The sequence below is a fragment of the Camelus ferus genome, chromosome 10 (genome assembly GCF_009834535.1).
Source record: "Camelus ferus isolate YT-003-E chromosome 10, BCGSAC_Cfer_1.0, whole genome shotgun sequence".
Lineage (NCBI taxonomy): Eukaryota > Metazoa > Chordata > Mammalia > Artiodactyla > Camelidae > Camelus > Camelus ferus.
Window position 1 is genome coordinate 43,784,076 of NC_045705.1, and position 25,736 is coordinate 43,809,811.

The following is a 25,736-nucleotide window of genomic DNA, read 5'->3' on the forward strand; positions in this document are numbered from 1 at the left end:
GGCACAAACTGTCCAGAGGCATCAGCGACTGACTGCAGCAGTGATTAGGATTGTTCTGGCTGGTGCTGCTGGTGACTGAGACCTTGGACCCCAGCAATTGCACAGCGGCCGCTCCCTGCCAGCGCACATCACCTTGATTCTCCTTGCGTGTGTTCCCCCCAACTCCCGCAGATCCATCCCTAGGACATCCTGGCTGCCCCTGAAGCCCTGCAGATTTAGCCACTTATTTTCATTTTTCTCTGAAGTGTAGAGAAATTAGTTACAGCATTTGTCACGACCCAGGATCTGAAGAGGCAAGGTGTCCAAGCACCTTGTCTGGGTATCAGTTCTGTTGATACTACCAACACCGGAAGTCAGTCAGAGCCTGTTATTCTTAACTCAAAGGTCTTAGGTTTAATTCCCACAAAGAGAGAAACTCAGTGTAAAGCTATAGTCTGCACCTCCCTCCTTGACCAGAAGTGTTGCAGGGCGGGGGAGGGGAAGTGTGACAATATCACCTTATAAAACAAAGGGCATGACTCAGAAAAAAATCAGTTTCATAACCAAGCCAACACGTTATGTCTTGAGGAAACAAGCTGTAACTCCGTAAAATGGGTCTCAACACTATTTCATCTATGAAACAGATAGAGCCTATCAGCTGGTAAAGGAAATAATTTCATTCAGTCATTGACGGGAAAGCGACAGGACTCCTCGATGTGGTGGGAACATATCCCCATCCCTCCCTCATCCCCTGTATTTAGAGGGTCGAGCCATAAAGTGTGATCATTAAAAACAAACGTTATTTTTTTTTTTTAAAAGTTGGAGAGCTTGATGGATATGATACAATCAACTGATGGGGTCAGAAAGCTTTTAAAAGCACCCTCTGTTCCTTCTCAAATTCCAGTCTAAACCTGATGAAAATAAACCTTGAAAAACTGCAGTTCCCCTGGCAGGCATGAGAATGGCCCTGACTTAGATTTCTAAGGAATCAAACTTTCATGGGGTGGTTTCCCTCAGTCTAATGACCTGACATTCCCAGTGAGAACAGAGAGAGATGACAGGTATGCTAATTGAAGCGCCTTCGGTGCAGGAACTCAAAGAGGTTATGGCCACTTCCGTTTCTGTAATCAGTAATATCAGGGTGGCAGAAACCATACAGCTGCAATCACACTGCTGTGCTCACCCCTGAAATACGCATTTCAGGTCATCGGAGTCCCACCTCTCTGCCTGCCGATCAGGAGACAATCTCAATCCACAAAGCAAATGGTACAAGCCTTTTCCTATGCAGGATAAAAATTACCACACATAGAAATGGAGGGTTTCTCACCTTTCCATTACTTTCTGTTTTTGAGAGGGGAAAGGGGGAGGAGGGAGGAGCGCTGAATAATACGCCTTGTAAGAGGCTCACCAGGTTTTCCTAGTCTTTTCAGAATAGAAATCGTTCAAACCCCTTCCTCCTCTGGCAAGACTCCACTCAAAACATGAACACAGAGGAAAAGGTAAAAGACAAATAGAAGTCAAAGGGGAAAAACACTTCCCACAATATTGCGAGAGACTCTGAGGCTACTTCCAAGGATGCTCTTGGGAAATAAATTAGAATTAAGAGGTAGAAACAAAATTCATGGAGAACATAGGTCGAGACAATCGGACCTTTGAGCTCATCTAGATGGATCTTTTTTGTTAATTTTCATATACATTTTACATTTGCAGGAAAAATAGAATACCCCACTTCCCAGATAAATATACTTTTCATTTTCTGATTGCCCGACGTGCAGAGCAAGCCCCAATATGTGGCCAAGTGGACTGAATGTTCTGGGCTCCTCTCCGCTATGGGTCAACAGAAAAGGAGTAAATGATGCTGAAAAGGGCTTTAGTCCAAAATAATGCTTTCTTCATTCCAGGGTCTGAATTCTGAGAATAGGAGTAAATAGGAGAAACCTAAGCGAATCCATATACCCAAATGCTTTCACTCAACCCACTCCTGGGAAAAGGGGCTCCCACTCTGTCTTTTCTGAAGACATGCTCTGATTCCTGTCAAAATGTAGACTTGTCAAGGGATGTTAAAAACTCCCTGATTTGCAAATATTAACTACTATATATAAAATAGATAAAAATAAATTTCTTCTGTATAGGGAACTATATTCAATATCTTACAGTAACTTATAATAAAAAAGAATATGAAAATGAATATATGTATGTATATGCATGACTGAAACATTATGCTATACACCAGAAATTGACACATTGTAACTAACTATACTTCAATTTAAAAAAAAGGATTAAAATAAAAAACAAAAAACTTGCCTTACTCAAGTGCAGGCACAGACACACACCCTTGGGGAAAAACAAAACCATCAGCTGCCAAATAAAAGAGCTGGTAGTTTCCTGGCTGAGAAGGGAGGCAGGTAAGAGGAAGAAGAAAGTCTTCAATTGGACAGACTGGCCCTAGCTATGATCTCATCTGTGAAGTCTTACTCCCACCTCCTACTTTTCCCTCAAAGCTGACTCAGCTTTGGTAAAAAGCCACCAGGTTGTTAGCAATGACAGCCCTGAATGAGTCAACTTTTCAATGAGACGTCGCATTGCTCAGCATCTTCCTTGGTATAAAGAAAAAAAAGTGCCTGTATTCTGGAGAAATGCTAGCAGCAGCAGTGGCACCTGGTCTGTTGTAAATTGGGTCAAAGCAATGAAAATCCTCCTGAATTTGTGGGATAATCAATGATCCTGCCCTAATGAAACCATAAATCAGAAAAGATTTACATAAACTGAGTCCCACTTGGCACCTCAACAAATAGCCAGTGATGAATTTTGCATTAAATCGTAAGACCTACCTAACAACCCCATCAGTTACCAATAAAAGGCATCCCTCTGAAATTTCCGTCAATCTCCAGTCTTTCTAAAGCATCCCAGCTGCAAATATACTTGTAGCCATGAGAGCAGATATATCAGGGAAGATACTCAGATGGCATGTCACAAATTATAACAGTGATTCGTGGCAGGCAACATAGTAGTTCTCCCAGGAAATTTACCAAAACATAGCTCTCTTATGGCTAAACACAAAGAGAAATCCCAGCCTAAGCTGAAAACACCCCATGATCAAATGTATGCTTTCATGTATCAGAAGGTACTCAAGGAGGGGTTAGCAAATTACGAGCTGCCACCTGTTTCTCTAAATGAAATTTTACTGAAACACAGCCACTAATTTATCAATTTACCTATTGCCAATGCTGCTCGTGCAATACAACAGCAAAGGTGTGTAGTTGCAACAGAAACCTTCTGGCCCCCAAAAGTCTAGCACGTTTACTTTATGGCCCTTTGTATCTGCCAACCCTGCTGCTAGAGAAAAGATAGAAAAAAGTAAAACATGACATTACCTGAGCTCAACCTCCATACTTCTGGGATTTTAACTCTAGAAGCTTCCAGGGTAAACCAAAAAGGATCTAACTCACGGGGTATTTTGAGGACATGGAGAAGACTGTGACGGGCAGAGGTTCAAAATAATAGCTATGAGTTTAACTGGATTTATCGTGTAAGATTTTGAATAAATTTTAGGTTCTCCTAATCTGTTTAATTCTGCCTGGGTGAGAAGTTTCAGAGCGGACGTGATGTGTGATCTGGAGGATTTGAAGAAATAATAAACTTAGAAGAGAGGGGAATTCCGGGAAGAGGAAGCAAAATAATTTCTGCCCAAGAATGAATTACCAGTCAGGTGTTACTTGAAACTTTTTCCTTGCAGGAAGTTTAAAAAAAAAAATTGTATCTAAAGGATTCACTATGTGTCATCCTCTGTCAGATTTGGGAACTGACCCATGGAATGGCTGAAAAAATGCTTCCCAATCCCACTCATTAGAAAAATATAGTAATAATGATAACGCTTACTGTAATAACCATTACTGCAGAAACCATCATTACCATTAGTAAAGGAACCATTGTCTACTGAGTATTTATCATATGCTAAACAAGCATGATGCTCGATATTTACGCATTATCCCATTTAATCCTCACAGCAGTCCAACGGGACAGACAGGATTTTTATCCCCTTTTTACAACTGATAAGCCCATTACTGAGACAGGTACATAGGATACACATTTCTAAGTAGCAGAGTTTTGGACCCATGTTATTATCATCACACTATTCATTAAATCTTCATGCCCCCAGCCCCCAAAGCCCCATTGCCAAGCCCCCTTACCTCTGCAGACACTACAGCACTGATTCTCTGGGAGAATGTGATCCTTTTCCGAGCAGTTCAAAGGAGGGCACGCTTCTGTAATTTTTACTAAAACTCCACCCTGCAAGCCAAATAATCAGGAAACAAACAAACAAACAGAAGTTCATATTTTTAGTTGATGATCCAAATGTATAATCCAAATGCTCATTGTTAACAGCCTGCAGTGATAACAACCTACAATAATTAATAGCACTCCCAGGAATGCCACACTAATGACAAAGCTGCAAATTAAATTGACGAGACTCCTGGAAGAGAAGGCCAATTTCCCTTTCTACATCAAAAGAGCCTCAATTCAACAAATGGTTTTGAGTATCTTCTGTGTAGCAGAATGTCACTGACAGTGTGGAGCCGGTAAATTTTTTAACAACTGACTGCTGGATGGGGGAAACCCTAGTTTCAGCATTTTCTGATTTCTTTGCCTAAATACCCTGACATTTTAAATTACCAACATGATATCACTGACCACAGAGTTGGGAAGTTATGTTCAATGATCTCTCATGAGCTTTGATGAGACAGTTTCAGCACTGCCCTGCATTACAAGCACCGTGAAACCAAAGATAAATAAGACACCTTTCTTGCCCTTGACGAACACACAGTTCGGGGCGGGGGGGCCTCAAGCTAGAAACTGTAATACAATACAGTAAGTCCTTAAAAAGTGCTCTAATAACAGTACGATAATGTGCTATGGGAGAAAAATTAATTCTGCCCAAGTGGGGAAAAATTATCAAGATGCTATATTTGAAGGAACTAAATAATGGAATACTTTAAGGACAGAATTTCCTGGCAGAGGAAACAGACAAGAATCAAAGTGTACAGGTACTGACGAACGGAAAGAGGGTTAGTTAGATGAGCACTAGACTTTCCGTAGAAATAAATAAAATCACTTACAATAAAAATGTAAATAAATCTTCAGCAGTTGATCTTTCTGACCTCACTTTGCCAAGGTCCTCTTTGCTGACATTACTAGCATCTATATTTAGTTTCACTCTGCATTTTTGAAATCAGTTCGTTAATTATTATAAAAAGAGTTTGAGAGTCTACTTTTATCTAAAGTATTAAGTTTTTCTCTCTGATTCTTAAGAGGATGGTTAAGTCAACTGAGAAGCAAGCATCCCCTGTAACACCCAAAGGTAATTCTCCACACAGATGGGAGAAGAGGATGGTGCAGGGCAGCCAGGAGGGATTGGGGAGATTCTGAGTTTCTCCATCTCCAAGAGATGCTGTCATCCCAGTGGCCCCAGAGCGTCCTGGCTTGGCAGGAACTCTCATATCAGACACGTCCATTCTTAAATATGAGCATAAGCCGAACTTTAAATGTCAAATATAAATGTAATTTCCAGCTACTCATCATTTGGGTTATTTGCCCCCTGGCTTCCTCCCTTTTCTCATGAATTTCAGCCCAGTCAGCCTAGCCTCTAGAATTCCTTGTGGTTGTCTTTTGTTGTCCTTTGCTTTTCATTTCTCCATCTGTCCCCAGGCCTCGATATTTCTTGCTTTTCTCCTGTCTTAAAACTGGCCTTAAGAGTCTGAGAAGTGATCCTGCTATTCATCCTCTGTCCCCTTTTTGGCTACATCCCCTTCTCACCCTTCAGGCCAGGCCCCTCGGATGGCACTGAGCCTCTAGAGCCAGCACCAGGCTAAGGTCAGTATGCTCATCAGTGGTACCTAACCAACTGTCACAGACCAACTGTTAATAACCTTACTGTCAGTAACATAAGCTAAGTGCAAAGGAAAACACAATGCTTAACATTCACCATTGTTGCTTCTGCTTCTGTCCTTCAATATTAGTATGTTTATTCATTATCTATGGCCCCCTTGCATAAACAAGAGTGCCAGACACCACTGGACCCCTTTTATCAGTTCGGTGTGCCCGTCCTCCAGCTTCGAATGCCTTTCTGCTAACGGCTCACCCCTTCACCCTCAGAGGGTCCCTTGGGACACTGCAGCCACTTCATCCATGCACAGTCAGAAGGAACATACAAGTTCCACATCCCTGACCCCCACTGCCTGACGCCAGTGACTGACAAGCACAGAAAGTTCTTTACCTCAAGAGGAGACTCCAGAACCTGGAGGATCACTGGGGGATCAGGGCACCTCTGGCCTCTCCCCTAGAAGTGCACTTTCGCTGAGCTTCCTGTACCCACTGCAGCCCGCGTCCCCCCCCTCCCCCGACTCTTACTGCTTTCTCCCGGGAGCACTACCTTAATAAACCTCTTGTACTAAAATCCTTAGCTTAGGGTCTGCTTCTGGGAGAATCTAAACTAAGATGATAAGATAAACTCCACTCTTGCTGTCAAAAACATTAAACTCTTCAAGGAGATTATCTCTAGGTGAGATTCTGGGGTGATTTCCTTTTTCCTCCTTATAATTCCTTCCTTTCTCTATATTCCAAATTTTGTATCTTGAATATATATTTGCTTTTGTAGGAAAGAGGACAATATTAAAAATGCTACAGAATTTTTTTAAAATAATTACTCATGAAAAGTTCTCTTTTTTATATAAAAAGACTGCTTTGACTGCTGATTAAATCGGTCAACAATTCCAATCAACCTTTAACGTATTTAATGAGCACGATCGTAATTCCAAATGTTCAAATAGAGACAAACCCTTCTGCATGAATTTGGAAATAATATGAACTGTGATTACAGTAACGTAAGTACCACCAAATCAATTCAGTCCAGCTACATAATTTGGCACAAAGCTTTTTTAACTTTATTTTGAAAACTCTCTCTAATAAGAAGTATCTGATGATTAACATTTTAAAATCCTTCTGATTATGGTCTGTTATTCTATGATCTCTGGATCTCTGCACTGGTGGAAACATGCAATTCTTCTGTTCTTTCTCATTTAGAGTGGCTGTCACCATGTCAGCGATCAAATAGAAACACTCTGAAGTTCTGTACTAATCACTGTGCTTCAACCTGAATTTCTAACAACATGTAAAACTCACATCTGTAAGTTTAAAAAAAATGTTGCTAGCCTAAAAAAAATGTTACAGGGCAGCAAAAACTGTACAAAACAGACCACGACTGCTAGGAGAGTTTATTCTTCTTGATTTTTTAAAAAACAGTCTGTTAACTTCTGGAAACACTTGGTAAAAATATTTAAAGCAAGAGTTTGTTTCTTTTCTAACTGGTGTTGCTGAAGCTTGAAAATGATTCCAGGAAAGTGACACACATGGACTGCCAGGCAGCCTTTCATCAACTAGGGATCTGCATTTGAACCACAGAACACAAGAAATTACCTGAGTAACCATTGGCTCAGTTCTCCCAAGGACAGCACTTACACAGACCCGTTTTAGATCTCAGAGAGAAGTTAACCCACCACACACAACAGGTGCCTCAGGGCATCAGGGCTTAAACCTTGAGAAAGGACACCCAAGAGAGACCAAGGCACCCTCTCTCCCTGCTGACAACATCCATTCAGCGTGTCCCAAAGCTCTTCTATGGCTTTTTATAAATGCTACCCTTTATCAAGGAAATCAAAGAGCCACAGCCTGACCAAACTGGTGTTCTCAGATAGACGAAAAGTGATCATTCAGTCCTTCTGAATCTACCCTTATGAGAACTATTTCTAAGTAAGTCTAACCATCAGGAGTGGCAGTAGAGAGACTGAGAGAGGCACCTGTAGATCAGACCTCACAGATTCAGATCCCAATTAGCCCCCTTATTAGCTATGTGACTTTGATCTTCTGTGCCTCAATTTCCTCATCTATAAAATGGGGATGATGGTAATAGTACCTCCTTCATAGGGTTATTATGAGGTTTATATTAAATAATGTTTAAAATGTTTTAAATAGCATCAAGAAAATACCACATGCTCAAGAAATGTTAAATACTATTGCCAGTGACCCTTCTCTCTGTACACAAAGTAATAATTTAGTAAGTAACTGTGGAAAGACAATAAATGAATTTAATGACTTTTTAAGAGAGGCTGAAATCACTCACATACCTTATATACACACACACACACATATATATAGGTATATATATACCTATATACACACACATGCACATACCACATATGCAAAGAGAGTTCCCCGTCTGCCCCAATTTCTTCCTAAATTGTAAAAATACAGCAAAACAAAAACAGTTCAAGATGAACCAAAGCAGGCAGAGCACCTAAAATGCACCAGTAACCATGTTAAGTGCATTTCCAATACACTGGCATGTAAATCCACACCCATACCTTCTGGGAGTCTCACACAGTGTCTGCCCTGACCCTTTCTGATGGTAAGAGAGATCAAGTCACAATCGTGAGCCTTGCCAGAGTCACCCACTACTTTCACTCAACATGTAAAGAGGGTTGCGAATTGTGAGTGACAGATACAGGGTGGATACTGGGATCATCAGCAGAGTGGGTAAAACTGCCTTTAGTCATCCCAACTTCCTTTGAGGGGGAAGAAAAAAGCAAGAGTTTTAGAATCCAAATCGTATTCCCTCCCTTAGAAGTGAAAGGGCTGACAGAACGGGACATCTGTCTTACGTTCACGGAGGGCACGTATGGTCACGTGGGGCAATGAGAGAGCTGCTTACATCTGTTGAGGGCTTACTTTGTGCCAGCCAAGTCCTTCACATGCTTCATCTCACTCAACTCACCCAACATCTGCATGTGGAAATGTGCCAGGGGCCACCCCAGCAGCTCCCCCACTCCCAGGTCTGGAAGCTTCCTTTGTTGATCGAGAGATCTTGGAACCCTCGCTGTCACACCATCCCTGTCTCTGCCACAGAGTAAGGAGCCCCTATCCACAGCACCCACTGACACAGAAGGACCACCACACCTGCATACCCATCAAACTGTCTGGACCCATGGAATCTCTGACATTCCCAGTGGCAGCCAAGAAAGAGGGACTGGGAAATACAAGACGGAAGTTCAAGGGACTTTAACCCCTGGGGTAGATTCTCACCAATGAGCGGGAACAGGAAAGAGCCTTCCCTCTACCGAAGCTGTTCATAAAGAACTGAATTCAAGCCCCTTGAGAGCTTCTGCAGGTCTCTAAATGCCTCATTCTCTTCAACCTTTAAAATGCATTTCCTTTTTTTTTCCCAAGGATGTGATGAGAAGAAAATGAAATGTTGTAGGTACAAGCATTTGGAAATATGGTCTATTCTGAGACACAGTGGGTCCAGCCAGACTCCCTAGAGATGCCCCACAGAACCAGCTGTGTTTTCTATTTACAGTAGCCAAGACACGGAAGCAACCTAAATGTCCATCAACAGGTGACTGGATAAAGATGTAATACATACACACATGCGCGCGCGCGTGCAGTGGAATACTACTCAGCCACAAAAAAGAATGAAATAATGCCATTTGCAGCAACATGGATGGGCCTAGAGATTATCATACTATGTAAATTCAGTCAAACAGAGAAAGACAAAAATATCATATGATATCACTTATTTGTAGAATCTAAAAATATGACACAAATGAACTAATTTACAAAACAGTGACAGAATCATAGACATAGAAAACAAATTTATGGTTACCAAAGGGAAAAGAGTAGGGAAGAGGGATAAATCAGCAGTTTGAGATTAGCAGATACAAACTACTATATATAAAAGAGCTAAATAACAAGGTCTTACTGTATAGCACAGGGAACCATATTCAATAGATTATAATAACTTATAATAAAAAGAATATGAAAAAGTGTATAACTGAACCACTATGATGCACACCAGAAACTAACAACACTGTAAATCAAATATACTTCAATCAAGAAAAAAAAAAAAAGTTGTGCTTTGCTGTGGGGCTGTGGCTGCTCTGGAAGGTACCACCTGCTCTGAAAGGTATTTGCACTCCCTCCTTTCCTCCCTTCCCTGTCTCTCACTCTGGCATTCCTAAGACACACCTCACCCAAATAACTGCTCGTCTAGTTCCCACACTTCATCTGGCACTTTGTTCAAATAGTACCTCCCCAGAGAGGCCTTCCCAGACCACCCACCCCCACTGCCAACCTGCTCTGCATTTTGGATAGTATTTGGCATCATCGTTGACCCTTGAACAATAATGCACGGGTTAGGGCACCAACCCTCCACACAGTCTAAAATCCACACGTAATTTATAGTCAACCCCTTGTATCTGTGATTCCTCTGTATCCACAGTTCTCCACCCAAGCACCCAACCGACTGCAGACAGGGTAGCACTGCAGTCCTTACTACCAAAAAATTTCATGTATAAGGTGACCTGCACAGTTCAAACCTGCACTGTTCAAGGGTCAGCTGTATCTTGTGAATTTATTTACATCTTGCTGTCTGTCTCCCCACCATACTGCAAGTTCTATAAAGACAGGGACCTTGTTTTGTCCACTGTTTTGTACCCAGAGTCTAGTACAATGCTGGTAAGTAGCAGTTGCCCAATGGATGTTTTTTGAATCGTTACTGAATGAGCTCTATGGTTCTATACATCTTATTTCAAGAAATACATGGGAGGGGGCAGGCAGGAGATAGAGGCATTTTCTAACATTATACCAGACACTTGGGAGTAGAGATGGCACTACCCATAACTAACAGCACAGACTAACTGTCCCAACACCCAGTCAAAACCTTCTCTGAAGGACATGTGACAACCTCCCTGGCTCATGGTAGCTGCCAGCTCCCTTCCCTTATTAGCCTTCCCAAAGGCTACCTGTCCAAAGTTGACCACTAGATAACCACACAATGACAGTGGCCACGGACTCCCCCCATCCTGAACTCCAGCCCACCAGAGAGTCCTTCGCCTCAGGGACCCACTCAGGCCAGCAGGCTTCATTCCGGAACCCCACCTAAAGCCCACATATCCTTCCCCACAAGTAACAGGGAGCACAAGATTGACACTTACTCGGCATTCCCGACAGCTCCTGGTTAAAATCCGCTGGCCTTCTGCAAGGACTTTCCCTCCATAGATACATTTTGCTGTAATAAAACAGAAAAACTGGTCAGACAGCCATGCTATGCAACATAATGACCTCAGAGGTGCCATCCAACTCCAACAGATTTCACAAAACATAGATTCTCTGACTAAACAATACAGATCTCTTTGTATGTCTAGAGTAAGCTATGAGAACAGTTTGGGGATAACTGTTCAACCCGCCATCAGACCATCACCTTGGTTATGTTTGCCACAGGCCCATCACACCAGGGATGTACAACTATCTCAACGTTGCAGTTGCTCAAGGAACTAGAGAATGAATTGATGTGGTCAGACGTTAAAAGAAGGAAGAAGTGGTTGTCATCACCACCACAGCAGTAGCTTTGATTCAGACCCTTCAGCCATAAAATGAGTATCTGGGTGAGAGGGGACTCCATTCATCAGGACCTCAGCCACAACGCAGAAGGATGACATATTTGTTCTCTTGTGATCATAGCAAGTGCAAGTCTTTAGCTTATCTGTTCCCGGGAAGCCAAGAGACAACTGAGAAAAACAAGCCAGTGAAGATGCTTTATTAATGCAGTATAGAGATTGCCTTTGGAAAGGTTAGCTTAAAAGGCTAACAGGGAGGCACAGAGTAGAGACAGGCCCTGTAGAAAAGTTAACAGAAGCATAAACGAAGCTCCCACCACTCACCTTGATTCCACTGGAACTCAATCCTTGATTCAACTTGCTGACCCACTTTTTTAGCAAGTACAGAGTATGTTCATTTGTTACCCACACCTGCCACCCATACCCCACCACCTGGAGGCCTTCTAACTTCGCCCTCTTACTCAACCCTGTGTCCAGTCAGTACCCAAATCCCAGCAATGCTCTCTCAAGTTTCTCAAGGCAACCCACTTTTCTCCATCCCCACCAACTTCCTCAGACGCTCTCTTCACTCAGGCCATCAACATCCCCCCCTCCGTTTAGTAGACCACAGGTTCCTCACTTGTCTCCCACGTTCTGGTCTCAGTCTTATCCAGTCCTTCCCCAGACAATAGTCAGACACATTTTGCTAAGTGCAGATATGAGGCACTGCTTTAAAATCACTATGGGTAGCTACTGCCCTCAGAATATAGTCCAAATTCCTTAATTACACACACAAAGCCACCCCTGCGGCTCCACCTTCTCTCTCAAGCTTCACAGCTCACCTGTTCCTAAGCGTTCACTCTCCCTCCCAAACGTCCACACCTTCTCTTAGACACCAGCCATGCTGTCTTCTGCTTCCGGGGTTTGCATACCCTGTTCTCTTCCCCAGGAACACTCGGGCTCATCCACCTTCTCCCATAAGCCTCCATCCCATTGACCACCCAGCAGTTTCAACTCAGGCCTGACCTCCCAGGAAGTTGTTCTAGACCTCTAACACTGGTGGACTCTTGGAGCTTCTGTTGTACTCTGGACCTGGCCCTGACAGAGCACACATCACATATCGCGTATCACACATCTCAGTAGCTCACCTCACTGCACACCTCCCCTGCTCACCATAACCTCCATGAGGTTGGGGACTGTATCTACTCGTAATTTTATCTCCAGCCCCAAGCTCAGTGCCTCTCTGGGCATATTATTAGTAATAAATAATTCTAAAATTAATGAGCCTCTTTGGTAGCAAGAACCCATCAAATTTCCTGATTCTCAGATGAGTTCTTTCTTCTCTGCAGTGCAATTTCAAACGTTAGAAGCAGATACCAAGGTTTTTAGAACAAAACCATCAACAAAGTAGAGAATCAATACAGTTTTCCTAGAGAGCCCCCTTCCTCCCTTCATTTTAAATAAAATTACCCCGATCATCTTTCATGACTGCAACGTTCTAGATATACCAGTTGACTCTGACTCCTTGGCCCTAATGATGATGTGGATTCCCCAGTTTGCTTGCAATGGGGAGACCACACCTACAAGGTCCCGAAATTCACGTCTGATAAACTCCCACGTTCCCAACACAGCTGCTGCCAACTTGGCAAGATGGCTGCCTCCAGAGTGGCAGGCCTGCTAAATACACTGCTGTCAGATCTGCCATCTGCTCCTTGGCCCAGGACTGGGAAGCAAAGACATCAACTTTCCTTCTGCCTTTTGCACCTTGCTACCCCGACAATGGCATGATCACACTTGCTGCCCTGTCTGAAGACATTCACCTGCCTCCTCCCTCCCTCCGACAGACACCCATCCCAGCACTCCTGTCCAGAGACAGGAATGTCTCACTGTTTGCATTCACGTCACACAGGGGGACACATCCACCCCTCAAGTCCACCGATTTCGTCTGAAAATTAAATGTCCCCTGAACTTCACAACCTCCCATAGCAGGGTGCTTTAGGGGCTGCAAATGACGTCAACATTGTGCCACATGCCTCAGTCATTTGCAGCTTTGGCGCCGACGCAGGAGGAGTGTATGACGATGGTATCAAGTATCACCGCTGGGGGCCTCAGGAGCTTCCCCTGCTGTCTCACCCTCAGCCGACTTCTCTGACGGTGCCCCTCCTTCCCTGCCACTGCCCTCCGTATGCCCAACATCAGTCCTCATTATGCAACCTCTTGATCTACAGCCAGAAGGCTTATTTTTGACGTCGGAGGAAATTCAAGCATAAGGTGAGTCAGGCTGCGGTGCCTGGGGCTGGGGCATGTGGGACTCCATTCCAGCAAACTTTCAGCATGAGTAGAAATGTAAATGGATACCTGAAGCCCCTGCGTGCCACACTGGGGACATGCAAACTAGACTGTTTCACAGTGTCCGACCATGAAATTGAAAGCCGGCACCAACAGACATTTCTCCGCGATGTCAGAAACACATGTAGGAGGGATTTACAGCAACAGTTACGCAGTTGTATCTTTTTGCACCCCCAGACACCTAGCCCTTCAAATCCAAACCTGAGTACTCTAGCACAACAAATGGACACTTTTGCCATCTGGGGACACACTATATAAACAACTGTCAGGCACAACTTGGCACCCCCGTCAGATGCGGACATGAGGTTGCTCTGACTTTATTTAGGTATTTGTACCCTGCACACACTCCAGCCGTTCCTTGATACTCAGCGGCTTAGAATATCAAAATTGACTCTATTACACTTTAAAGGAGAGGGGCAGATCAGAAAGGCTGAACACTCAAGGATCCATCCCCCTTCAGTGAGCTCATTCACAGACCTGGCTTCAGATACCACCTCGCTGAGCAAGACATCCATATCAAACTGGTTCTCCCTCTGGTGTCTCCAACTCTCTGATGCCAAACAGAATGCATCACTCCTCAAACCACTTCTTGCACTTGCCCTATTTCTGTTAATCGTGCTACGTGTCTCCCACGAGCTCTTGTTCAAAATATGCCAACTATTCCCTTACACACGTTCTATTCCTGATTCATCTGTCTCATGCACAAAAAAAAAAAAAAAAACAACTGCTTATGGAGTACCTCCCAAGCACCAGGTCTTTTGGCCACCACTCACTTCCATCCCTTCCTTTCCATCTCCCCAGGCAGTGCCTGCTTGTGAACCTCATCACCTCCACCTGCAATACATGTGAATCCCATATCCAGTCCCCTGCCTCCAGCTATTCCAATGCAATGGCTTTTGTCAAAGCATTTCTTTGATTACACCACAACCCTACGATTAAAATCTTGCTTTTGACTCCCCAAACCAACACCGTGTTTACTTCCATGATTTTGCAATGTGCAATTCCCTTTGGCAGGTGTGTTCTTACCTACCTTGTTCACACAGCAAACTCCTATTCACTTGTCAACATCCTACTTGGCTGTTCCTTCCCCTGTGAAGTTTTCCTAACACATTCACACCCAACTTTCTCCCTTCTCTACGCTACTTTTGCATCTTACACAGCATGCATGTTGCACACTATTTTGTTGTAACGAGACAGTGCATACACCTCCCTGGACAGCAGAGGGTAGAGAAGACAGCTTAAGAGCATTAGCTCTGGAGCCAGACCACTTGGGTTTTATTTTGGCTCCACCAAGGCTGAGAGACCTTGGACGTGTCAGTTCTCCTGTCTGAGCTTCACCTCCTCATTATAAAATGGTGATAATACTGGGGCCTATAGCTCTGGGTTGTTGGAAGAATTACATGAATAAATACACATAAACGGGCTTAATACAGTGTCTGACATAGAATGAATGATCCACATGTACCCACTGTTGTACTCAGAGGTCAGAACATTGTTGAGAGAGGAACTTCAGTAAGGATACTGAATGAATTCAGTGGAATATTGTCCACCCCCAACCCATCTTTGCAGCTTATTCCTACTTCTCACTTACAGAAACTATCCGTTAGCATCAAACAGACCATCTTCCTCTCCCTCTGCCACCTCTTTTCCTTCACAAATGCTGTTCGGCATCGCTGAAGAGTCCCTCTCCACCCCCTTCCTCTCACATCTCTGACAGCTCCCAAATCTATCACCCAAAAGAACACAGATCCCAGGATGCCACTCTCTGGAGACTCTGATTTAATAGGTCAAAGAAGGGCCCTGGGACTCTCTAGTTCCAGAAGTTTACCAGGTGATTCTAATGTGTAGCTAGGTGTGTTCAATGCCTTGAACAAAGCAAACACCCAAGAAATGTTTGAGAAATGAAACTCCTACACTACCTCCTGGACAGCCATGCCCACAGCTAAGGAATCTAGAAGGCTCTCGCATTTTCTCTGATGCCTCCCAGACAGAGGAACAGCCTGTCTCAGGACCTGCTATCTCCACTATAAAAATGGCCTTGCTCTTGGAGATGGCTTGAGTATTTGGGCCTTTTGATCAAAACAGAAGGACAAAGTCCTCTTGTCAGGCAATGAATTGAGACATGAACACTCAAGCCAAGTTCTTTCCTACTTCCAAACGGATGCCGCCATCTGTAAGTGCTGCGGTTCCTGAGGCCGCGGCCAGTGCGCGAATACTTGGTAAGCAAGCAAAGCTTTTATGCCAGATCAATACCTTTTCTCAGAGTCCCTAGAACACTGCCCCATCCAAACCCAGACAGCGGCTGAGGAAATTTTATTGAATAGGAACAACCAAAGGAAATACTTTTCATCCTTTATCTGATGTGAAGATACCGAAAAACTTCTAGAAATTCTACCAACTAGTGTTAGAACTCTGCTTTAACAATCCTCATCCTCCCCCTCTCCTCCAACCCACTGCTCAACCTGCCACAGTCAGCACGAAGTATTTAGCTGGGATCCACTTCCTCCAGGGAGTTCCCCAGGCTTACGGGAATGTCCTTCCCCCATGCTCTCACAAGTCATTCACCTGCACCCTAACAGCGCCTGCCCCAGCCACACACCTAATGTGGAGGCACTTAAATCCTGGACACTGTAAATTACATCTCTAACTTGAAACGGAGCCCTCTGAAGCAGAGATGGCTCTTTTATAACGATTCTAGGCACCAGCACTCAGTAACTGATTAATGCACATTTCTATTAAAAACTAGTCGGAAATGAAAACTCTCTAGGTCAGAGGTTTTCAGCCTTTCAATCACCAGAGATGTCCTGTATCATTTCTTTTTAAGTTTCTACTTTATGTAGCATTTTTTAATTAATTTACTTTTTTATTCAACTACTTGATTTACAATATTGTGTTAGTTTCAGGCACACAGATTCAGATTCCTTTCCATCACAGGTTACTATATGATATTGAACATAGTTCCATGTGCTATACGGTAAATCCATTCTATCTATTTCACATACAGTGGTTGTGTCTGTTAATCCCATTCTCCTGATTTCTCTCTGCCACCCCTTTCCCCTTCGGTAACAGTAAGTTCATTTCCTTTGTCTGTGAGTCTGTTTCTGTTTGATAAATAAGTTGATTTGTATTAGTTTTTTAGATTCCATATATAAGTGATATAATACAACATTTGTCTTTTTCCACTTGACTTACTTCACTTTAGTATGACAGACTCTAGGTCCATCCACGTTGTTGCAAACAGCAATATTCAATTCTTTTAATAACTAAATAATATTCCATTGTATATCTATATATACCACATCTTCTTTATCCATTCACCTGTTGATGGACATTTAGGTTCCTTCCATGTCTTGGCTATTGTGAATACTGTTCTATGAACATTGGGGTACACTAGGTATCTTTTGGGCAAAGAACATTGTGTATCTCTTTGAATTAGCATTTTCATCTTTTCCAGATATATGCCCAGGACTGGAATTGCTGAATCACATGTAAGTAAGTAGTATTCTCAATCACTTATTTCCATTTTATTAAATTATAAACATCTCCAACAACCAATTGGAGCTGCTGAGAAAATTTGTACTACCTAGCTAAATTGCTATGAATTTGATTTCAAACAAAGGCAAAAAACACACTGATGGTTTAGTTAGCTTGTAGAGCAGCATCTTGGTAAAACTGGGTAACTTTATGAAATGTTTTTGAAAACTTAACTCTCCAGTAAATTGGAATAAAATAAAATGACTGCCCACACACTTCTAGTGAGAGGATAATTGGATGATATGTATCAAGGACCTTGAAAGTGTCAGTCTCTTGGCCCACTAATTCTACTCTGGAGAATTCTATCTTAAAAAAATATAAAATGCAAAAATGTGTTTTCATAAAACACCTTATTGAAGAGTAATTTATAATAGTGAAAAATGGTAAACAACCTAAATATCCAACAACTGGGGAACAATTTAAAAAGTTACACAACAGCCAAACAGTGGAACACTACTAAGCTCATTAAATGAGGTTTATACAGAATTTTTAAAAGCATAGTAATACGCTTAAGTGATCATGAAAGTCAACAAGATAGGTTAAAATTAGCTGCACAATAAGATCTCAACTGTCCACAAAATTTAATTTTTTTAAAAATGAAATCTACTAAAATTTCAAGAGTGTTTGTTTTCAAGTGGTGGCATTATAGGTGATTTTTCCATCTTTATCTTTATCTGTGTTTTCAAATGTTACACAATAAGTACACTGTTTTTACAATTAGAAAATCAAAAGATTTAAACACAAAACAGCTGAAGGACTCACCTAACACCCTCTTCAAACAACTTCCACAAAACAGCATTCATGGATCTGTCCATGGAGCTCAAAACAATGAATTAAAACTGTCTCATTTTAAAATTCCTAATAGTTTTTCAACTTCTTCACCTGCTGACTGCTACACAGAATATCAAGATAGAAAAAATAATCTGTACCTACTGAAAACTGTCTTCCCATCATATAATCAGACTATAATCTTAACATCTGGGCATCTGATCTATCTGTATTGCCAGGCATGACTTCCAAGAGCTCTTGGAACAGAAGTAAGAAAGTTTCTTTTTTTCAGATCAACTCCAAGTAGGCCCTCCAGCATAACAGGTATACTGGTGCAACCATAAAAAGAAATTTTCCAAAGCTCCTTTTGAACGAGTGTTTTAAAAAGTTTGGGCTGGTATGACCAGACCAGCCATCTCCACTTCCACTGTCTGATTAGGCTGACATGCTGTTCTTGACCAAAAGCAAGACCACTGTGTTTTGAAGACCTAGGGATGATGTTTTCTGGCAGAGAAATGATCTTGAAAATTGTCCACAGGATACCACACTTCTAACCTAAACTCTCCTTTTCTATAGAGGAGCATATGGTTTGATAAAAAAAGACTATGGGCTTTGTGGTCAAACAGAACTCATTTTGTATCTCACCTCTGTTGCTCACTAGCCTTGCAAACATGGTAAGTTGTCTTTCTGAAGCTTCCCTATAAAACAGGGATCATAATCCCCACCTAAAGGCCTACAGTGAGGATTCAATTAGCTAATAGAATGAAACCACCTGGCATAGTGAAGTGGCACATGCCACGCATTCTACAAGACAGCTTTTACTTTTACTGCTTGTCTCAGTGTTCATTTCAGTGTTTCATCTGAAATAGTGTCCTCTGTAATACAGAGGGAAAAGGATTTTTATATCATTATATAATTTGGACATGCCAACCTTGAAAGAAACTGTTTCAGTATTTTAACTGAAGTGAATCCTGAAATTCCTAACAAAGGTCCTTTAATAACAGGAAACCTGGCCAAGACTCATACAGCCCAGACACAGAATGTGGCCCTTAACTTGATCTTTCAGAATGACTTTACAGATCAATTCCACCCGCTACCAGTTCTCTGACCCCCAAACAAGTGACTTCCTCCTTACGAATACCAGTTCCCTCTACAGAAGAATAGGAAGAACAGTAATTACAAACATCAATTAGTAATTGATGTGAGCAATTGAAAAAAAAAAAAACAGCCTATGTAAAGTGTCTGCACATCTCAGGTGATTAAAATATAGCAGTTCATATCAAGTGCTGGTACCTCATATCTTCAATGTTAATCAAATGAGGCCTGAGAAATAAATCAATCCTTAAGCACAGAGGGCCACTCTGACCCTCAGAGAATACTTACGTCGGCAGACCTTACAGCACTGGCCAGCAATGTGCACAGGGAGGGAGTCTGGGGAGCAGCTGAGAGGAGGACAAGACATCCTTCGGCATTCCACGGCACCACTCTGGGGAAGGAAGGACAAGGAAAGGAATCTCAGCGGAAGCATCCTTTGAAAGTTCCCTTGTGGGAAAAAGCTCTTCCCATCCCTAGAACCTCATCAGGGAAACAGAAGCAGTGCAAGGAATTCCCAGGCCACTGCAGGACCACAAATAAAGTATTTTCTCCAGCCTGCGTGAACCCGTGCCACCTCAATTACTTTTCTGATACACATCACTGACTTCATTCCACCTGCCCACACGGGCTAAGTAGATTAAACAGAACACAAAAAGCCTATTTTTATAAGAACATAAATAACACCTTCTGCAGACGCTGTCAATCATTGTCGAATCGCTAACAATTGTTCGGTATTTTTTCAGATAAACAATGGCATTCTTCAGATATTTATCAAATAATTTCAACTGGACAGGGTTTACATACTAATTTGGGAGGGAGCTCTTGCTATTCTCTGAAACAGATGATGCACACTTTATAAAATACAATGAAAATACCTAGCAACTAATTAAATCCCTTTTTAAAATGTATTCGAGCAGAGAAAACTTGTGAACGAAGTGAACCATTAGGTTGTTTGAAAATCAAAGGAGTCCCTTCCTCGCTCTGATATCCTAAGCTCCCAACTCCAAACAGTAAGCTTCCCAATAATATTAAATCACGTTGGAGTGCGTGGTCAAGGGAAAGCAGATTTTCATTTCCAAGTATTTGTACATGAAATGACACTTTCAGCTTCCCTTCACAATTGCTCAGATCACTAAATAGGCACTTAGTAAAAAGGTAACACTTCTTAGAGTTCGCATTATAAAGAACCAGATTCCACAATACTTAGTAAAACTGTCCCCCTTAAAACTGTTCGCCTGCTGATGTCCAGAGGCTTACTTTGCACGTGCAGTTCCTGCACTGATCACCATCCACCCAGGAGTCTTGGTCTCTATAGAGCAGTCCACTCACTTGACACGTCTTCTCACAGTGACAGTTTTCCAACTGACTAAGTCTTGTCTCTGCATAGTTTAGCTGCAAACGAGAGTTACTAGATGTAATTTCTATAATCCAATTGCATTGTCCTAACAAACCTAATCGCAACAAGTAAAAATAAATCCAAGCAGGAAGAGAAAATATGCTCAAAGCAGCTGACTTATTCTTAGCCAGATCTGTTTTTGGTTTTTTGCTGCCTGCTGTTGTTGTTTTTTAATTTCACACAAGGTGGAGTCATTCTAAATTGAAGACATATTGGCTCCCATGGTCTAATGAGCACCAAATGAGACATTAAACTGTATCTCAGGGACTTCACGGGTGTTCATCAACGTATGTGCTTTCAGCTTAAGCCCGCAAGGAAACACTTGTAATGAATGTGTTCTCCAGGACTCGTTACAATGTTTACAGGAGATCTAATCAGGAACTCCAAAGCATTTACATTTATCTCCCACCATCCTCTCTGTGAACTTCACACACAAGCCAAAGCGTCATGGTTCACAAACTGGGAAGTCACTGTCTCCTCTTTAAGGAAAAAAGTCTGGGGATCTGGGGCTGGTTTACAAGCAAGGAAAGTCACAGGTGCATTGTGTTTCTCCCCAGCTCAGGATCCCCCAAACAGAACGCCCCAGGAATCTACTTTGGTGTTCGGACGAAGGACAGGAAAGGCAACTGAATCCCCAAGGGAGATCAGGATTTTGTAAAAGAACCTCTTTCCAGGTCACCCAATTTCTACCATTAATCATGGAATCTTAGAATCTCTGATCTGAAAGTGTATAAAGTTTGAATGATGTCACAAGTGATTATCCATGCTCTGTCTGCATATCTGACTGTGACAGCACACTCATTACCTTCCAAGGAAAACTGCTTTTCTTGGTTACCTCTGGATGTTTAAAACATTTTTCTTGGCTTGAGCCGTGAAATTTCTCTCCCTTTTTCCCACTAGACCTAGTTTTGCCTTGTAACCCTGCACAAGTCTAACCTCTCTACAAACAAGCGAGGTTTTCCTGCCCTCATGCTGGCTCCGGACCACATTCAGCACCACCAGGTTCCCATAACAGTTCCTTGTGATATGGTTCCAACCTTCCCTCTTGATCACTTTTCACGTGGAGTACTCCAGTTTGCCTTCAAAAATATGGTACCAAAACCCCCAAAATGTGGTATGAGCTCTCTGTTGTCACATCTATACTAAGGACTAACTTAACCCCTTAGCGCATCACCCTTCTTCCCTTCTTACATTGAGACCACCATAATTAAAAAGCAAATATCACTTCCTAAAAAGTGTTGAAGTAGTTTCTCTGCCTTCTCAATCATACTTATACATCCCTATCTTGAGTATTTTTCCCATACAGGAGATCATATCAATTTTTGATCCAAACTAAGACTATTTCAAGCCAATATTTTAGCTATCATGGTTGAACCTGGCTAATGATGGACTCTAAACATCTTTCTACACTTTCTCTGGTTCTAGTCCATCCCCGCTCCTCTCAACTACTCACAACAGGGCTACTTTCTGGAAGTGGAATCCTTGTGTAATTCCAACCTTGGTTTTTGTCACTTATTCCATCCTCTTCCTCTAAACTTTTTGTATTTCTCAAGAAAATTTGTTCCTCGTCAGCCTATCATGGGTGTTACCAACAGGCAGGGAAAACAGTAGGAGCCTAAACAAATCACATGCACTATAATCAGCTCAAAACAAACAAACAAAAAACAAACAACAAACTGAGACTTGACTATGCCTGAAATGTTATCTTCCCTTGACTCCACTACTATACTTGATCTTCCAAAACTTCAGGTTACATTTAACTCTCCAGGCTAATCACAGAGTTTCTAGAAGTGATGGTAATTAAGTTCTTTGGGAATTCTTTAGGAAACACAGATAAAATATACTTCGAAGAGCTTAGTGACATCAAGTGACCAAAACCATACGTAGGTAAGAGAGAATAAAAAGGAAGTGATAACTTATATTATCTTTACTTCATTTCTATAACTTCAGTAGTTCCCACATAAGGTAGTGATAGATGTATGACTTTGGAGCAAACAAGAAAGAGTTGCACTAGAACTGAATCCTTCCTCAAAGTGGCTCAGAATGGAGTAACAGGAGAGGAAAGTGCCCGTCTTACTCTCAAAGTCTGGAGTAACTCTAGTGTCTGTAACATCCCAAGAAGGGAACTTCTTCAAGACTAAAAGACTCAAAAGGCAATTATGTATCTATCCAAGTTGCCTGAAAATCTAGGCGCTTGCCTCAAGGCAATATTGTCAATTTCCAGTACTGTCCAACAAAGCTGAGCTCTGCTCACCTACAAAACTCAATTCTAAGGAAAAGCCTCCGTTTTAATACAATGGAAGCTATTCTCAGGGCTGATTTTGTTTCCCTTCTGAGTTTGTTTTTTTCTTTTTTAATATATTTAGCCTTTTCTGACAACAGTGAAAAGCCGTAATGTCTATAATAATAAGAGCACATGAGACAGAAAGAGACAAAGGAATATTAAGGCAAAAAGCTAATTTTTCAAAAGCACTTAGTACATAATCTTGCCTTCCTTTTCCCCCTGCTAAATCCTGAAGCAACAATAAAGAGAAACAACTTCAAATCCAAAAATGAATTACATTTTCTGTCACTGGCACCAGCATGCTGAATTTATACAAATTCGTTTTCAAAAGCTGTTTCTACACTACCTGCCATTTTCTCCGAGAATGCCTGCAGATCCAAAATAGATACAGTATCAAATCTCCATCTCTTTTCTGTCTTACCTTTGTTCGCCCACTTATCTAAGGAACTAGGGACCGAATAGTTTATTCTTCACTCTACACATTCAAAGATAGACAGCAGAGGTCTTTTTCACAGTAAAAGGCCAATGAATGAATCTAAGTACATTAGCGATGCAGTAGATTGCTTTTTTTTCCTTTGAAATATTATTTATTCAGCATTTGCCATATGAAAGGGAAAAAAAGAAATCTATTGTGTTAAACCTTTAAGCTTAATTGAAAAATCACTACTGAGCTCCTTGAAACAAGGTCTCAAAATTAAATCTGTTACAAGCTGAAATGCCACTCCATTTGCTTGATTTACATAAATAGATTTGTCAAAGATTTAAACAGAAATAATCAAGAAATTGCCCATCTCCTTCATCTCCTCCTCCTGAGCTTGGAGGCAGAATGTGGTTACAGCCCAGGTGGGCTGCTAGAGCAGGACAGAGCCTGACGCTATCACTAGGTACCTGGCGCTGCGTGACCGCAGCGTCAAGGCCACGTGGGAGAACTTCCAGAGTAAGCCAGGGGACTGGCGGTCTCCTGCGGATCACTTAGGGAGGCGGCAAGGGGACAGCTTCCCTGTACCTCCTCCACCTTGACGAAGTGTGGGTTTGCTAGAATGTCGGGCTTCTTTAAGAGGGCTCGTCTGTACCCTGACCTTCTGTCATCAGAAGCTGCTGCATGCAAGCTGCTCTCCTGATTCGTCCTGAATCAAACAAAGGCACAGTTATTCTCAAGCACCCCCTACCTTGAAAGGAGAAAAGGAAGAGCACGCCCTTGCAGGCACACCCCTGAGCTGATCTGGTGTCTGCATCTGTTTGGTTTGATGTGATGTCGGCTACGACCTCCTGTCCAGCTCATGCCCTGGGTTTCCTCTCCAGGGGGGTTCCATGGCTTCCACCACAACCCAAGTGTGAAGACTTTCTGCAGCTTTCCAAGGCCTCCTGGCACCCAGCTCTAGACCAGGGCCCTGACAGCAACTCTCACGGAATCTCTATAAGAGTAAAGTTCATCATTTTACATATGGGGAGTCCCTGGACTCATTCCAGGCTGCAAACATTCAAGGAAGTGATAAAAATGAGATTCAACATGAGATCAGTCCGACTCCAAAGCCCATTTTCTATCTACACCATGATCTATACGACAAATGCCTACTTTAATCATAGCTGCTGGGCAACTCAAACCAAACCGCCAAACCCATCAGCTAAATCTTGCCATGATAGGCTTATTTAACTAAACGCAAAGCCTGAATCCACACGGATTCAGTGCCACAGAATTCTCTTTGCACACAGGAACCACATTTGTCTTCTGGTTTGGCTTCTCTCTCCAGACTCCAACTCCTGCCCTCTGCCAAGGGATGAATAACACTCAGCTTCCACCAAGGTGGAAGACTAGGTACGCTAAGAGACTTCATTCATCAAACGAACTAAAATGCTGGATAAAATACACAAATAAAAGCTTTCAAAGATCATCACAGAGCTGACACAAAAGGAAGAAAGCCACAGGGGCCAGAACCAACTGACAGCCAGGGATCCAGGGAGGCGAGTGAGCACCACAGCCAACGTCCACGCCGAAGATGTCTGCCGAACAGGGAGCCTCGTGCTCCCCACCTTGAGGGGCTGCACAGTGGGGCTGGGGAGAGCAGGATCGAGTACAGGGTCCACCCAAGATGGGACGTCTTAAAGGAAACACCTACATAAAGGTGGGGCCCCAAAGGTCGGTACCCTCAGCTTAAAAGTGGGAAACGAGGCTTGTACCAGGCACAGAAGGAAGATCTTCCTGTTCAAATCGTGGCAGTGGCTGGAGGGAAATATTTGCCTTGGGAATTCTTAAAGAATTCTCTGCTGTGAATTCACCTGACTATCCTAGGCTTGCTGTCTGATTCTGAGTAGTCTCTGTGATCCGCAAACCCTTCAGGAGATATTGCAATAGGAGTGGCCCCCGCGTGATCCTGGCAGAAGCACACACGATGTGAACCCAGGACTCAGAAAACGCCCACATCTGTGTAAGGAAAGCAAACAGTTGTAACCAGAAGGGTGAGTTATGAGGCCTTGTTCCTGCCCTGACTTTCCTCCTTCAAAAGGAAGAGCTATGTTGACGTTTCATTCCCAACAGGAACCATCTGAACACACACTCCTCTTTTCCTCTAGTCTTATGTGCTCCTCCTTCTCACTGAAATCACCATCCTCCTTCTGGTAGCGCGCACCTCCCTCTCTCCATCAGTCATTCCTTCTTCACAGCTTTCGGTTCTCTTTCTAGTCCTCTCTCCTCCAACCATGAGCTTTCCCAGTCGTGAGCCTACTTTCAGAATCTAAGCCTGAGTCCCAGCTTTGCCAGGTCCTTTTCTTGGGAAAAGTTACATCACTGTCTTGGAACTCAGTCTTCTCACCTGGACAGTGGGCTCCTAAACCCAGCTCAGAGGACTGTTATAAGAATTAAAGTGACAGCTAATATAAAAAGTTTAAGCATTGTAACTAACACATA

The 25,736-nt window shown here is 42.6% G+C and overlaps 1 protein-coding gene across 4 annotated transcripts in view; it reads right to left on the reverse strand.

The window, feature by feature from the left end:
* The window catches only part of NELL1 (neural EGFL like 1), a 748,929-nt gene that overhangs the window by 546,766 nt on the left and 176,427 nt on the right, over positions 1–25,736 (reverse strand). For all 4 annotated transcript variants that reach the window (XM_032488858.1, XM_032488857.1, XM_032488860.1 and 1 more), the window contains 4 exons: positions 20,409–20,543; positions 19,440–19,542; positions 11,025–11,098; positions 4,170–4,269 (listed from right to left, as the gene is read on the reverse strand). In XM_032488858.1, coding sequence (XP_032344749.1) covers positions 4,170–4,269; positions 11,025–11,098; positions 19,440–19,542; positions 20,409–20,543 — 412 coding nt within the window. The remainder of the gene's footprint in view (positions 1–4,169; positions 4,270–11,024; positions 11,099–19,439; positions 19,543–20,408; positions 20,544–25,736) is intronic.